This window comes from Amphiura filiformis, chromosome 3 (genome assembly GCF_039555335.1).
Source record: "Amphiura filiformis chromosome 3, Afil_fr2py, whole genome shotgun sequence".
In the NCBI taxonomy this organism is placed as follows: domain Eukaryota; kingdom Metazoa; phylum Echinodermata; class Ophiuroidea; order Amphilepidida; family Amphiuridae; genus Amphiura; species Amphiura filiformis.
This window is the reverse complement of record NC_092630.1, coordinates 17,536,091-17,553,628: the sequence shown is the minus strand read 5'-3', so window position 1 is coordinate 17,553,628 and position 17,538 is coordinate 17,536,091. Positions and strand designations below refer to the sequence as shown.

Here is a 17,538-nt window from a genome sequence, read left to right as displayed (position 1 = left end):
CCCATTTGAGTACAACTGTCATTAGTATAAGCAGACCCCAACCACAAGCCTCATGATCAATATTGGCTGTGCTAATCCTCTATCAAATAAATAAAGACACTTTCACCTATCCCAAAAGACTGATGTGAAAGAAAATAACAAAATTTACACAAAATGAAGCCTGACGTTTGCCAAGGTAATCTTTTTAGGCCAATTCCAGGTAGCTTAATTCGAAGTCCACTTGAAGTATGTTATCAACACTATTGGTAATGTCAGATATCAGCCTGTACTGATAGCAACACAATATCATCTCACTGCCAGGCAATTAATTATGATAATCACACTCCCATACATGCACTTCATATATTATTGATTCTTTTTTATACGACTGCACTTTGGCCCCATGTGAAAAATACATTATTAAAGATAAAAATTATCATCAATCTCTAATAATAAAACAAAATTAGACCAAATTTAATGAACATTAAATTACCATTTAAAGCACGTGTTAATCTAATCGTAACATGCGACAAATCTTCCATATCATACAGTGTTTCACTGTTTACTATAAAAACATAATTAAGATCTTCTAATACTCATGTCTCCTTTCCAAAATGTTAAGGTCATTGAGCATGTTATAGCAAACAAACTTCAATTTTGTAGTTCAAGATCATGCGATCTTAATGGCAATTTCCTACAAAAACACAACTATGCTTGAATCGTGCCTAACCATGCTGACATTGGGGATAGTAAAAGTATTTATAAGACAGTTTGGACGTGGCTATTTAAAGCGCAATGCAAAAGCAGTGAGCGAATGGAGGTACAAGGTCATACAAAGCTGTAAACATTTTGTTACAACAACAAAAAATCACAGAATAACTAAGAAAAATTAGCAAAGCTTCACACCATTGCTGAAAATGTCAAATTAATTATCCGGCAATAAATGAATTTGGCAACAAATTGAGCTGTTAAACAGAATCTCATTGAGATCTCCATGCAGCATTTAACCCGCATTATAAAACCAAAAACGTAATTATTATGTACATAAAAATCCCGGGATAAAAATGGTGACAAATGAGAAATGAATATAATTTCCAGCAAATAAAAAGGTCCTGTAAGATCTTCTTTCTTGACAATAAAAACAGCAAATTTTACAAGTATGGAAATAAACATGCTGAATTAAGTTGTTTAAAAAATAAATGTTTAAAACATCAGGGAATTTTTACAGTGTATGAATCAACCAACATAGTACACAACAGAATTCCTTTTTACAAAATACTATATGTGACCCATCACTTCAAAACAAGGTAGTAGCTGTTACAGAGACCATGCAGTGAAAAACAAATAAAGCATGTCAAAAACACGGTAAAACACCAATAAGAGGAAAATATTTGATTCACTTTTCTCTTCACATAATTAGAATGCAACACAGTCTGTCAACATTGGGCTAGTCTATTTAAATTCCACACTCCCCCTGTAAAATATTTTGGAAATATCTTCTCCAGGGGGAGTATGAATTTCAAATGGAATGAACACATTAGGCAGCTCCATTTGAATTTCATACGCCCTCTGTGTTTATTACAACTGGTCACTTGTAAATAATAACTTGAAAAAAGGAAAACTGAGTTTTAGCAGCCTATAACAACACAATATTTTCTTTCACAATTTCTGGTCCAGGCAACCATTCTCTCCACATTCTTTCCTCAACACTCATTTGTTTTTTATAAATCAACTACTTTTACAAAAATAGTACATTAATTTTTCATGAGTTGCAGTTTCTATTCATCCATATATAAAATACTAAAATATCACATTTTGTGTACAATGATACTTACAGTATGTATAATGTTGTTTAAGGGGTACTACACCCCTCGATAAATTTGTGTCTATTTTTGCATTTTCTCAAAACTAATAACACAGTGGTAACAAAAGTTATGTATATTATAGGGGCAAGGAATCAATTACTACACTGGAATTTCAGTGACTCAAGACAAGCGGTTTGTTATTTATGATCAGAAATAAGGTACCGCTAGGATGTACCTCGTTTTCTATCATATAAACTGAACCGCTTGTCTTGAGTCACTGAAATTTCAGTGTAGTAATTGGATTCCTTGCCCCAATAATATACACAACTTTTGTTACCAGTGTGTAATTATTTTTTGAGAAAAAATGCAAAAATAGTCACAAATTTACCACATGGGTGTAGTACCCCCTTAAAGGCCCATTCAGTGATCCCAGCACAAGTGTAAACAAATAGTTTATAAATTTCATAAAAGTGAAGGATAATTCATTCAAATTGTCATTTGGTATTTTTGAAATGAAAAATTTAGCAAAAAAAAACAAAGAAAGCAGCAGTACTGACGAAGTTGAAGCCACATTCAAATACATGTAGCTAATTTATATACTGGCAGTATATAAATTACAGACTCATGAAAATGACTTATTTTGTCTTAAATACATAGCTTTAGGCCGAACCACTAGCAGGCTATGTTAGCACATCTATAACAATGACAAAGATACCAAAATCTGAATTTTGATGATTTTTGCTATCATCCGGATGAGCAAATCACTGATTGGGCCTTTAATGTCATCTACTCTTCAGGCACTTGAGGAATTTTATTTTCAAAAAGGTTACATGAGGAGAGTCTGGAGCTCATATAGCCCCGTGTATTATGCTATCCACCATATTGGATTGTTACTCATAGTGTACCTCTGGCATTTTAATCTGCTCTTGAGGCCAATAATCAGACATATATGTGACATGTCATGTCAAAAGGAGACACTTTTGGGCAGGTTATCAATTTTGAGGTTTTTACATATCTTAGATATACAGATATTTTACTCCACAACACTGTTTTCCCCAATGAAATTGGACATTCCTAAGCGAAGATATTGAGTTTGTAAGTTATGGTATTATAAAATTGGAAATTGAGATATCGGCCTTTAAAAATATTATTGACAATGTTGAGAGTAGGAATTACCTTGAAAAATGTCTCAAAAAATACAAGATGCCAGTTACATTCCGGTCTGAAACTATCAGACAATATTTTTAACATTTTATAACAACACAAATTCGCAAAAAACCCAAATTGTGAAAGAATCACCTCGATTTTTTGCTATTTCTCCATTTGCTATCCTGCCCAAAAGTGTCTCCTTTTGACATGACACGTCACATATTTGCACTATCTGCATCATGCATTATAAAAAATAATACTGCACACATGCACACACTGCAGATTTACATTTGTTGGGTGAAAGGCAAAAAAATTACAGAGAGGTGCACTGTTTTTCCTTCATGAGTGAAATACAAATATGATGGAGTATGGACTCCCCTAATCTAGCCTCCTTGATTATTTCAAAAATGTAAATGTTTCAGAAAGTATACTTAATTTCTCCCTATTGCTTTTGTACCTCACAAATTTAGGCAATTTTTAAAGTGCTTCATTTTAAAAATAGTAAAAAAAAAAAAAGATATATCACTTCCCAATATTTTTGTCTGTATTTTATTTTGCTAATGTGTATCAACATTACTACACCTTAAAAATAAACAAGACAAATAAACAAATAATCACAACATTATTTTCACCACAACCCTGCGCAAATAGCCGTAGAATTCAGTGGCGAACACAGACTAATTTGAAGCAGATTCTAAGAAGTGGTACGACACAATTCATGTGATATCCATCCAGTCTCTTCATATGATATCAATTTAGAGTTGTGGAGCATTTAAAGTCATTCTCAAATGAGATTCTTTAATGCAATGCAGATGGGATGGTAATGAACCCAGTGAAATTAAATTTAAGAAAAGTGATGCCTCATGAGGAAGATTTCATAGCTGATGCTAGGCTACACCAGTTGGAATTCATACACCCAATCTCAAGAAAGACATGACTTTAATCTCACACACAGGGAGTGTAGGTTTCAAATAGAGTTACCTGAATTGGTGGCTCCATTTGCAATCTACACTTCTTGTGTGGGAGATTAACAATGTCTTCCATAGGAGGATCCCAGGGAGGAGGATGTATGGATTTCAACTGGAATATCGCAATATGGTCCTCATCTAAGAAATCCTCTGCATCAATAATTTATCAGCCTTATCAAATCTGAGACCAAAGTTTTCTGTTTTCTAAATTACAAATTCCACTGTATACATCTCTCCACTTTTTTGGTCCCCTGCTAACTGAAAATCTAGGAAAAGCATGTAGTGTTAAAACTATTTTATACATAAAGACCACACATACATAATTTGCCCAAAACTGTATTTGTTTGAATGAATTTTTCCAAAAACAGGTCAATGGTCTTTTGTTTTATCTTCAGAGTTATGCCCTTTTACCAAAGAGGACTGATGTGATGATGGAATTCTGCTTTAAAATAGAAAAGAAAATACAAAACTTTGGTTACTTCTTTTCATTATGTGCAGTCCCAGATCCCCACTTTCCTTATATTTACATTTTTTAGTACTGGGTAGGTTCCTATCTGCATTGTTGTATAACTTATGCATTATCAATCTTGATTTTTCTTAAAACCCATTACATAACAACATCATGAGCCCTACTACCCGACTTGTTAGATGCAGACTTGCCCGACTTGCCCGACTTTGAGCTGTGAGCACTACGTGTACTGTGATAACTGACCGCATCGTCGTTGGCTACCGCGCTTCCGTTCGTTTTCTGCCTTGATGAGCGTGGTTCGACCGTGGCATAGTTGGGGTCGCCTCCGCTTCGCTTACCAAGACTCCCGGTATGGTCAGGCGAGGTTCGACCTTCGGAATGTGCCGAGGAGTTGCGTGAAGAAGGCCGGGGACGTACATCGGCGGCCGAAGCCGATTCTGCACTTCCGACACTCCGCCTATCGAGTGACGTCGGCGCTCCGTTTGGATGGGTTTGATCATCGTGGACGTAAGCCTCATTGGCATAGGTAGGGTGAGATTTGAAGAGGCTGGAGCGAAGGGACCCTTTCTTGCTGCTTTTCGTTTCAGAGTATTTTCCTGTGAATAAAAATAAGTGAAACTAGTTAATTTCTGCTTCTTTTAACACAATTACAAACGTAATACGGAAAAGAATAAAAAGGAGTTTGTCTCAGCATCCTAGTGAATATCATTCAAATAGTTTTTAATAAATCATCCATTTAGTGACAAAAAAACCCAACCTGTTCTAATAGTGGACGGACCTTTCAAGCAGGGTCGGTTGGTCGGACATTTATTAGCAAATAACTCTTAAATCATCCAAATCTGTAAATAAAACTTTTTGCACAAAATAGCTGATTTTACATGCATACAGCTGTTTCCATCAAACTCGATCCACTTTTGGCCAAAATTCCACTGATTTTACATGCATACAGCAATTTTTTTTCTAATATCAAAACTGAAAATCCTGGTCGGTCAGGCCCGCAGAACAGGTGTGGGGTTTATTTTTTGGTCTCCTTAAGCCTCAGAAAACAAAATTGTAAACTGGGTCAAGAAAAACAATCAGGAAGAGGAATCCAACAATGTACTTAGCTTTTTTGTGCTAAAAAGACAAAATGCTAGGGCTGTGAGCAACATAATGAGACAAAACCCTTTCTTTGTTTAGCCATTCACTTTATTGGCCATTTTATTGGCAATAACTTGAATATTGTTGGATATTCTTTCATTGCAAAAATGTTGAAAAATTAATCTCATTTTGATGGATTAAAAAAAAACGAATTTTGTTGCCACAATCAACTTCTAATAATAAAATTTCTGCATAAATTTCTGCAAGATCCCATAAATAATATCATTTGAAATCTCTACTTAAAAGCTTGTCACAATGCACTGGATAATTTAGTTTCAAAACATATTATTCAAAAGATATTTTGGCAGGCATAATCATAACAAGCATTCCAAAAATGATGTCATAATATTTCACACAATATTAAATGCTAAAAGAGGATTAGACATTTTTTATTTCATGCATACACATCTATGCGGTGCGATCAAGCAAAATCAGTCGGAACTTGGAAATATTAAATTTTCAGTTTCTTATAGGATATTAAACAGCATATGTAAAGCTGGATTTTGCAGAAAACCCAAAATTGAACAACCAGTTTCAAAGATATGAGCAATTAAAGCGTTTCCAAAACAAAAGGAAACATTGCTTCTTTTTGTTTGGCTATATTTTAAAATCAATATTTCCGAGTTCTGACTGATTTTGCTTGATCGCATCACATTATATAAAACCACTGGCATTCCTTTCAGGCAGGGAATTCAATCAATACAAGTGTATTTCAGTGGGATCTACATGTACTTGGGTACACAGACATAACCAAAAGGTGGTCGAGGGCAGGAGCTTGAAGATCTTTCCAGACCTGAGCCCCTACCCCTTCTTACACTTAATTCCCCTCCCATACAGGCCAGTTATGCCACTACTTGTGCAACTGCATGGGAAATAAATAACTAGTGTCAGGGTTGAGACAAATCTGTTGGATATAAATTCTGTTTATTGTATCAGTGTGACACAGCCTTAGGATGACGGATGCCAAAATCCACAAGGATCTACTTTTTGCTTCTTTTTTTTTTTAATAAAAAGGTCCAAAAGTGTGAGATAAATTGACAAAAGGATCCCTTTTTGGTAATGAGGCATTCCAAAAGTCCACAAAATTGTCTACTTTAGTAGTCAATGGCAGGTTGCTCCTTTCCATCCCTGCAAACTTTTATATTAGAGGTGCCAACTAAAACACTTTTCAGTACTCTCAAATCTCAAAATCAGTATTTTCACATTGCTATATCGTCAGCCTGCTCGCTAAATGCCTAAGTCATAATTACATGTTTCTCATTTGCAATTTTGATTTTCTGAGTAATAAACCCATAATTCATCAAATTTCCAGCCGCATTCTTCATTAACTTGTGGAATACATCTCTTTTGATGTATTCCACAAGTTAATGAAGAATGCGGCTGGAAGTTTGATGAATTATGGGTTTATTACTCAGAAAATCAAAATTGCAAATGAGAAACATGTAATTATGACTTAGGCATTTAGCATAGCAGGCTGACGATATACAAAAGCATTATCAGTATTCTTCAGTATTTCACAATATTCTTAGGTAATAGCAGTAGCAAATACTGAACATAATTGCAGTACTAGTTGGCAGCTCTATGATCAGGAATGCGCAGCTTGTAAAATATTATATTCTCACAGTTAGTGATTGTCATTTTTCATGGTTACTGTGGTGTAGACATTTTTGTTGGAGAGTCAACTGGTGCTTTAATTTTGTACTTCTATACATGCAAAAGGTAGGATACAAATGTATATTAGAATTGCACTTAAAATATTCAAATTATATTATAAATGCTCAAATTTTAAGACATCAATCAAGGGAGGATTAGTAAATCACTAATATATTGTGAGTGCTCCATCTGTGAGTGTAACAAATTGTTGTCATGGTAACTTTGGGAGAAAGGATTAAAAACAACAATTAGAAAACATTTTTCAAAAACTTTATACATCATGCAAGAACAATATTAACTCATTCAATAAAACAGTAAAAATGTTCAAATAGTTGCATAAATTAAAGCTTCATGCATAAAAGCATTTCCATTTGTGGGGTAGTGGGGTAAATGCACTGACATAGGATTACTACAGTGCGTGACTCATCACAGATATCTATGTACGGTGTACAACTTGTGCGATTTATTGTACCTGTATTTTAACAGCCTACCCCTTTAAGGTTTCAGTTCATCCATAGCTGCCCTTTAAACCAATTACTGCCACTTAATGTCTGTGTCTTGATTACAATCACATGGAGATACTTTATTTTCTGGTTACAAAATATTGGCAATAGCTACTATATTTTACAGGGTGTCTATAAGATACTGCCAGAAAAATTTGACATTTATGTTAATATCAATACATTTTCTACCATTATGCTCTTTTACTATTGTACCATACATAAAAATTAAGTTTAAAAAAAATCATAAAACAGCAGTGCTGAAAAGATAAAGAAAGTGTTCATGCAGACAGTAGCGCTCCGGTATATCCAATATATAGCTCCAATATTGATGAGAATTTCAAATTGAATCCTTATTTGGTTGTTGTCAGTCCTACAAATCCATTGCAGAGTATATTTGTATGTCTACCCTTTTAATGCAAAAACCTGACTTTACAGATATTTTGATGATTTATTTAGATTTTCTGATTTAGCAAAATCTCAAGAGTGCCTTTAAGACTCCAATTAATCAAGATATGTACAAATTATCTCCACCCAATCATTTACATAACATAATTGATAATCAGTAGAGGTCAGGGCACACAGATAGTACAGGTAATTTATATACCAGCAAAAGTACAAATTCTTTTTTCTGATGCTGATGAACATCACAAATCTTTTTCCATGTAGGCCTACCTACAATGTATATAGATAATGGCTATTTCTTATGTTTAGGTTTTGTGATGATCAATTGGTATCTACCAATTTTTTGACTAGTGTAAATTAAGGACAAAATCATAATTAAACAGCAAACAGATGAATTATTATTCAAAATTGGACTAAAATGACTAAGAACCTTTAAAAGTAGGTTTTAGTCACATACCCTGCAATTTATCAATTTTAGTCCTTATAAAACTGGTGCAATATTCACATTTGATAGAATATCAAATCCAATTAACAATATGTCACATATTTTTCTTTCAAAATATTAAAATATTTTTCAAACCATCACCAAAAATTAATGCTGTAAAACATACACTGATGTAATTAGCAGTGGCAAATTTGTCAAATTTACGCAATGCCACAAGCATCCACTATTGTAAATACACCACACTTAATTATCTGCATTAAATTAAAATGTAAATGTGCTCAATTACACTGATTGCATCCACTTGCACTGTGGTGTGGTCGCTATAGCAATGTGTGCATGATACTCAATTTAGGATTTTGTGTCAGTGAGGCAACAGAAATATCTTTCATTCAAATTCGTATTATCTTTTATTTGCTTGTACTGGTTGGTAAGAATATTATATATATGGTCGAATCCAACGAAAAGTGTACACGGCATGTTCAGGGCCATAACTTAAAATTATTAATCAATTGGCATTCATTTTTGTATTGTGTTTATTTGCCTTGATCATACGCTTCGCGCCATATATAATAAGACCCCCTTCTGTGAAAAACTTAGACACAGAGAGCCCAAAACATGCTATTTTTACCCATTTTTTCAAAATATTTCTTAAAGTATTTTTAAAAACGTCTAAATCAGTTATGAAAAGAAGTCATTGGATTGAATCTAAATTGATTTCCTGAAAGGCGTGTATTCAAAGATTGCCTGTTCAATTTTTCACATATTTGTACATAATTATGAATTTTTGTGATCATTTTTTGAGTGGTATTTTTTACATTACCTACTGAATACAATTTTTCATAGCACTAGATATATCTTTAAAAATGGAAATCACTAATAAATGCGCTAATGATACAAGCTTTGATATGTCCAATACTGAAATGCATTGCATTCGGGCATCTTTATTATTGTGTTTAGCTGCCAGAAATTCTAAATGGCACAAAGGTAGGTTTGGTAAAAAATATGCATTACCTCCGAATACATGTTAAAAGCTGTGTCATTTCCACAAAGTGAGAGAATAGTAAACAATAGTTAAGCAATAGGTGCAGGGTAATACACTCTTTATTTCTACCAAGTTTCAATAGCCTGCGTTTAAATATTTCTGAGATGTCAACAATAAAAGCAAGTATTAGAGGTAAATTTCGGTAACCGAATGTTACCTACGAATACAATTTGACATCATGACAGTATTGTGAAACACCACCATTCATGCCAATGCCCATATTGGTACATAACGAAGGCCTGTATGTTTGCTATCAAATCATATGTCAATGAAAGTTCCGAATTCACATACATGCCCACCATGCAAAACTGAATACGGCTTAATTGTTGAAAAATATGTACTGAAATAGACGACGGTCTGCTCATTTGAAAGAAAATCAGATTCAAAGAAGATTAGAAGGGATAAATACTTGGATTTGTCAACTGTCATGTGTGCTTCATTTTAAATGTTTACCGACCTTCTGGTGTCTGAGTAATTTGTGTCCAAATTGATTTATTCGAAGGTAACTTTTGACGTTTTCGCTAAGGTTACCTACGAATACCATGGAAAAAACGACTGTTCTCATTGTCTCATGATCTAGACAACATAATGATGGACCCTGGTATAAAGCTAATTGTGTTGCCCTCAAACGAAAGGCCACAAGGCGTAACTGACTCAAGATGGACTTCACAAGTCTGCAATAACGGTTTTAAGCGAGTTGTGTGGAATTAAGCAAATTAAAGTCACTTTAGGGCGTTTGTTTCTTACTTCAATACTCTTTCAACCGCTGTGAACCGACATTATTAATACATGATAGGGGCTAAAGTATCAATAAACGCACATAAAGAAAATGATACATTCAAAGTGCTTTATAAAATGAAGTTTTGATTGGGATATCCACCAAAAGTCTAATTCTTACCTACAAATACTGAAATGTTACTAACAAATACAGCATAATACATGACATGTGTAATGAAGTGTCGCTACCAATGGAAATTAATTGTCAAAAACTTTAAGCGGTACCCCAGGACACTATTATTACCCATATACGGATTCATTCAACAATTATTTATTATGTAAAATTGCTGATTAACTACTTGTATATCAAAATGAAGTGGTCAAAATCTTGCTAAAAGCATCAAAAAATTTTGATCTAAGGTAATAGCATTTATTCATTTGGACGTACCATCTGAAAGAGATCTAAAACTACCATTTTATTAATTCATTACCATAATAGCAAACTTTAAACCTCTAAACTCAATATAGATATTGTTAAATCGCTCATGTTACCTACGAATACCGGGTTTGTTCACCTTTTCATTGTATAAAGCGTTAGGTGTATGCTTATAATTCCTAATATTCTTGAAAACATATATCCTACTCGTTCTTATACAATGTGTAAATTGATTCATACTCATTTGATAAATAAAATACAGAAACTGACCTAAACTTCATTTTCAAAAATAAACTAGCATAAATTGACTAAGATCATATTGATCGCGTTATAAAAATAAAAACAAATATTTTCTGGTTGAGCTAGCATTTTCCTGACACCCTGTGGTCTACATTAAACAAAAAAAGCGTTAATGGGAATATTCCATTTGTTTTAGGTTGATTAGTATTGCGATAGTGAAAGCATCCTAGTGGTATTAAGTAGGTAACATTGGGTTTTGATATCACATTTACTATCACACGTCCTGGATTTATTTTTCAAGATTAGTAATGGCACTTTTGGTTCCTATAAGGCCAATATGTCATCAATCAATGGGCAAAAGGAAAAAATTGTGGAGACATTTTTATTTCGGACTTTTATTTTTGGCCCGTGGACACTTTTGGTTGGATTCGACCATATATGTAGATCTGTGGATGAAAGAAAACTGACATTGTGTTTCTATGGTAATTTGGGCAAAAATAACAAAAAAATTACTCACAGATCTTAGTTACACATTGAGTTCATACTCCAACATAATTTATATTCATTAGCCTATGTACTAATCTCTTACTAGAAAGAAGTTTGTGATTTGGAATCCTCAGGCTGGGAGCACTGGCTTAAGGGCTCGTATATAGCGATGTTCTGTGGGACCTGAGAGCACATCACACATATTAAATTGCACTTTGAATATGAGGAATGTCCTGATGATATCAAATAATTTAGATTTTTTGAAATTCGCGATATAATACACATTTTATGCCAAATGATTAAAAATTGATATTTTTGAAATTTAACAGCCGTCCATCATATGAAAATTTTGACCTTTCTCATATGAAGATATCAATTTTTCCCCCAAAACACATACATTGTATGTAGGTCTTTTGGGGAAAAATGTATATCTTCAATATCAAAGGTAAAAATTTCCAATTGATGGTCAGCTTTTCATCCCAGCTACATACACTTTTGTACATATCATTAGATTTATAAAGTTAACTTTGAGGACTGGTAAATATTAAATATATAACAAATTATTTGATATCAGAACGACATTCCTCATACTCAGAATGCAATTCGATATGTCTTATGTGCTCTCATGTCCCACAAAAATACTGTGCATACATTGCTGACTCCTTAAGGAGTTATAAAAATACAGTATAAAGAGAGAAAAAATATGACGTGCCAATTAAATACGCGTAAATAATCTATATGTGGGTGATTTACTGACCAAAAAATATTTTATTCCTGAAAAATTATTGTATTCAAACAAAGTAGTAAAATAGATCGTGGTTTCACATCATCAGTTGGTGCATGAGTGAATACTAGTTATGCACAAATTTGAAAAACCAGAATATCTGATCTAAAATAAATAATAGTTACTGAAAATCTTTTCATACAAAGTAAAATACAGCTACATTGATTTGTTTGGCAATGTACACAGCACAGAAAATGCTATGGGGAAACTGTGTTCGCTGGATCTATCTAAAATTCTGGTTTATAATATAAAGTTGTTGTTTTTTATCTCAAAATATCAAAAATATTTGGTAAAAATGTAAAATTATTAAAATTGAGCATTGTGCAATTTCTCATTTTCACTGTGTCACTCAGGCTCAGACGTGCTGCTTAGGCCTAAAAAAATTGTTTGATTGGCGTAACATAAAAAATATATAAAATTCTGATATGTTAGTCAAAAAAAAAAAAAAAAAATTTACACACATTTTAAGCGGTAAATTGCGTATGATAAAGGCCTTGAAACTTTTTTTTTTTTTTTTTAATTTTGTTTATTTTTTTTTTTTTTTAATTGTTTTGATTTTTTTGACAAAAAACTAAGATAAAAGTCTAGGGTCAGGCCTATTTTTAGGGTCGGTCGGGTTACGCCAATCAAACAATTTTTTAGGCCTTATCTGTGTACCAAGGGGAGGTACTTATGTTTAAGTTGGGTAAGGATGTGTCTTTGAGAATCAAAAAGCGCACCCATATTCCAAGAAACCTAGTCCCATTTTTATACCAATGCCCCAGATTTGGCCAAATTTAACACAATGTCACATATTTTACATCAAAAGAAAATTGAAATTTGGGTTGTAGAATTACAAAACAAAATACATTTGAGCTTTGTTTAGGTGACATTTTTTTAAAACCTTTGAAGAAGATTACCTAGTTTTATACCAAAATTGAACAAAACAGGGTCATTGTTATATACTGAATATCCCTCCAAACGTCAGTGCAGCATGCGTCAAAAAACTATATTTTTTTTCTTCAAAATGCTTTTCTTTTAAATGAATCCTCCATACAAGTTGAACTTGAATATATATTTACACTTATAGAGTGCAGCCTTATTAAAGAGATAGCACATGGTATAAAATTTGCTAAATGTGTCCAGCTCATGTTTCAACATTCAATCATCTCTGGCTGTACCTGACACGACATTTTATCCACTTCATGGATACTGTCACCTCTGAAAATAAGCCAATCCATTTGAAATCCACACACCCCTGTGGATGATTTAAGCGTTCATACACAGAGGGTACGTTTTTCAAATGGAATTGACTAGGGTTAATTATTTGGAAACCCATACTCCCACTGTATATGGCTTTACCTAAATCTTCCACAACTGGAGTGAGTATTTCACAAGGAAGTTACCCAATTGTCTATTCTATTTTAAATCTATACTCCCTCTGTAGAAGACATTATCTAAATGTTCCACAAGGGGAGTATGGATTTCAAATGAAATAGCTCAGAAAAAAACCCTTTTATGGTGTAAAATTTCAAGTACAAGATAAAATTATGTATTGAGGAGATTTTATGTCAAACCCATCTGTAATTCAGTCCAGTAATTAAGGTTTTGACTACATTAGTCCAGTTTAATAGTCATGCCTTGTGTTACCATGGTAATTTAAATAAAATATGGTTTCAAATTTGGTTCAGAATATGCAGGACGACATAGAAAATATACACTCTACATCTACATCTGTGGGACTGTTCCAGTATCCATGGAATGGAACTGCATTATCTAATCTTGCTATGTTATTTTCCTATATATTTCCAGTGCAAATGACGGTTTAACACCAAATCATATTAGCACTTGCAGCGTACGATTCAAAAATCACAAGTGTTGCGTTTGCACAATCGCTACCAGCCTTCAGTCATGGCTTAGCAACATAGCAACAAAGTTGCCATGTGATTTGTTTGAAGACATGCTATGCTAGTGACTTTAATATTATTATTAATCAGGTATTGGCAATCACTTTTCCCAATAAGCAAGTGACGGATGTCACATAAAAAAAATGCTACACTTGGTGCAAGTGCCTAGTATGAAATGAGTTATGGCCATTATTGTTAGGCCTAAAATAAGAAAAGTTTGTATTGCCCTTCAGGGTCGGTCGTTCCGTAATTAATTAAAAAAAATATTTTGCCACATACAATATTATTAAAAGGTGCTGCACATAGTATCTGGTCTAAAGATCGATAAATGCCAGTCATACAATTGGGTCCAACTTCCCATTTTTATTTAATGATTAATGAACAGCAACCATCAAATGGGTTAATGAGGTAGTTGTCATGGCAACATGGATGCCAGTTCTGTTTAATGGCACCTTTTCCACATCTGTTGTAAAATGTGAAAATTGAGATAAAACATTCAGGTAATTTACTTTCTATTGTTAACACACAAAAATACAAAAATAATAAAATAATTTAGCATGATATGGGAATTCTGTAAATTACTTGACTGAATAGATATTTTGCATCCTTCATTTTCAATTTTTCAGAAAATTCAGCATCATGTACCATATACCAAAATCACCAATTTGTGTGGGCACTGTCCAATAGGGCAAAATGATAATGACTAACCCAAAAATGAAAGCAAATTTTAGTGGCCGGCCGGTAACACCACGTAGATTATGTATATTGACACTTTGTAACTAGTGACAATACCTGTCACACAAAATTGATAAAGTTCAATTATGCAAGTTATATAATTTGCTATGCTGAATTTTACATTTAAAAAATCACTTTGAAAATTGTTATTTAAACCATTTAAAGACTTTTTATTCCAAAATTTGGACCTTCTTTGACCAAAAAGACACAAAAAAAACCTATTTTTTCGCTCGCTCCCCCTGGTTACGAGCCTGGCCTAAAGCCCTGATTTTTGTAGGGTATGTTAGTTTACCAAAGCACATTACAATCATGTAAAAATCAGAATTTTGACAAAACTTGAGGGCATCCTCCTCAGCAAATGTTACAACATGGCTTTTATGTCTGATTACAACATATGCCAAAATGCAGCTCTGTTGACCTGGCAAACACAAATTTGGCTGATTCAATTTAGGTGTATGTTGGGACACATGTAAACATTGCATTACAAATATGCGAAAACAAATCATGTTTGAAAGATTTTACCAATTTCAATTTAATATAAGATTAAACATTTTAAATTCAATCATAAAAATAGCCAGACCTCAACCCAGATAACATTATAAAAAGAAACAAACATTCTAATAAAGTAGCAATTGTTTTGTATCCCTTTGTAAATAAGCATATACAAACAAGTAAACACAGAAAAATCAACTAATTCCCCCGCTATATACTGATATAGACAAGTCTATGGTCTAAAGTACAGATTTATGTGTAATTGACACCCTAAGTAAATAACCCTCCCAGAACCAGAACAAATACCTACTTCCACCCTGTAGGCCTATCTGTTAATTCACCGAATATTATATCATATCTTATATCTTTATGAGCACTATCACCAGTGTTCGAAATATGCCTCAAAAAGTTACAGGCCAGCCGGGCTTGACCTTAAAAAGTTACCGGCCAGCCGGACCGGCAACTAGATGCCAGTCAGAAAAGTTACCGGCCAGGCCAAAAAGTTACAGGCCAATGGCCGGCTGACCGGCCCTATTTCGAACGCTGACTATCACACCATCTTAGCATAAAGAGCTAGCTGCAGTATGTGGCCTGGTGAACATGTCAATCGCGTAGCGCGATAATCGAGCGCAAGCAGCGAATGCAAAGCTCAGATGTTGCTGTTGCAACCTCTCTGGATTGTATACAAAAGCAACAGAGCCCAAAAGTAGGGCTAATTAGAGCATGTACATGTACACTAACTTTTTTGTATAAAAAAACTATCCCATGACCCCTCTTCCTGTCCTTCAAGAAGGACCTCGGCTATGGGGGCCTCAAACTGAAGCCAAGCACCGAGGCCTCTCGGCTTTAACCACAGCCGATAGTCATTCTTAAAGGACAAACCTCATCCCTATAGCAATGGTCGTGTACCAAATATAAATTCAGAGACACACCCAGAAACCATAGAACCCAAGGTGCGCAGCGACAAGAATAGTCCCAAAAAACATGTAGGCTGACTTTGCATGTTTTAGGCACAGACCCCCGAGGTACACGTCCACATTTTTTCCACACCCCTGGATATGCCCCTGAAATTCACAGAATATGATAATGTTAATGTTATCTGTAGTATGGCGTAATTGTGAGTATGAATAAATAAAATACTACTAGACCTTACCAATAATATTTGTGGCATGCAGAAACGTGGGAACTCAAGCAACATTTGCAGGAATTTGTTTTTTACCCCTTTGAACAACTTCTACACAAGTAATTTTGCTACCTACAATACGGTAGCTCTTCGGACAACTTTAGGAAGACATATTTTTATTGTTGGCACCCTCCCCTGGATTTCTACAGAATATTTTTATTGGCACTTAAAATGATAAGTTATAATTTTGCCCTTTTCTATATAGCCCCCTCTTCACTGCTAGTCTTGCTTGGGACCAAGACCAAATTCAAAGACATCCCATTTTTTTTCCAGTAGACATGACAATGAACTTGAACATGGAAAACCAGAAAGTGGTAAACAAACTGAAAGCATGTGAAACTTCAACAAGAACACCTTGAAAGGAGCTGAATCTCTTAATACATGCAGATAAAACATATATTTTGGTAATAAGAAAACCCAAATTAAGGTTTTCATCTGAATTCACATACCTGCAAATTACAAATTCTTAACATCAACATTTGTACGTGGTTATTGCCAGTTCAATTTCATTTCTGCACCTTATAGAATTAAACTTGAGATCTTTCTATGCTAACGACCCTTTCAAATGCCAACTGAGGATTACATACATAAGCTCAAGTCTAAATACTTTCACTCTTTTGTACTTTATTCACCATTTTCTTCCATTATGTCAAAGACGTTTGTTGAACCCGAGTCTCAAAGACCTTTCTTGCACTTTGCAAATAAGCCAAGCTTGCAGGTTTGAAATAAACTGCACAGGTTTTTGCTAAATGTATAAATTGTTTTGAATTGAAAATATTTGCCAATTTGGCTTGGATAGCGACGTTTGCACAGTATTTTTGTAGGACCCGAGAGCACATCAGGCAAATCAAATTGCATTCTGAATACGAGGAATATCCTTCTGATATCAAATAATTTTGATAAAAATGATATTTTTGAAATTTAACAGTCCTTTGATGTAAACTTTATTAATCTAATGATGTGCTTAAAGTGTATGTAGCTGGGATGAAAATCTGTCCATCATATGGAAATTTTGACCTTTCGT

At 33.9% G+C, this 17,538-nt stretch overlaps 1 protein-coding gene across 1 annotated transcript in view; it reads right to left on the bottom strand.

The window, feature by feature from the left end:
* Positions 1–3,444: 3,444 nt before the first annotated feature.
* The window catches only part of LOC140148139 (LHFPL tetraspan subfamily member 3 protein-like), a 31,163-nt gene continuing 17,069 nt past the window's right edge, over positions 3,445–17,538 (bottom strand). Inside the window, exon 3 of the mRNA XM_072169997.1 lies at positions 3,445–4,966. Coding sequence (XP_072026098.1) covers positions 4,509–4,966 — 458 coding nt within the window. The 3' untranslated portion in view covers positions 3,445–4,508. The remainder of the gene's footprint in view (positions 4,967–17,538) is intronic.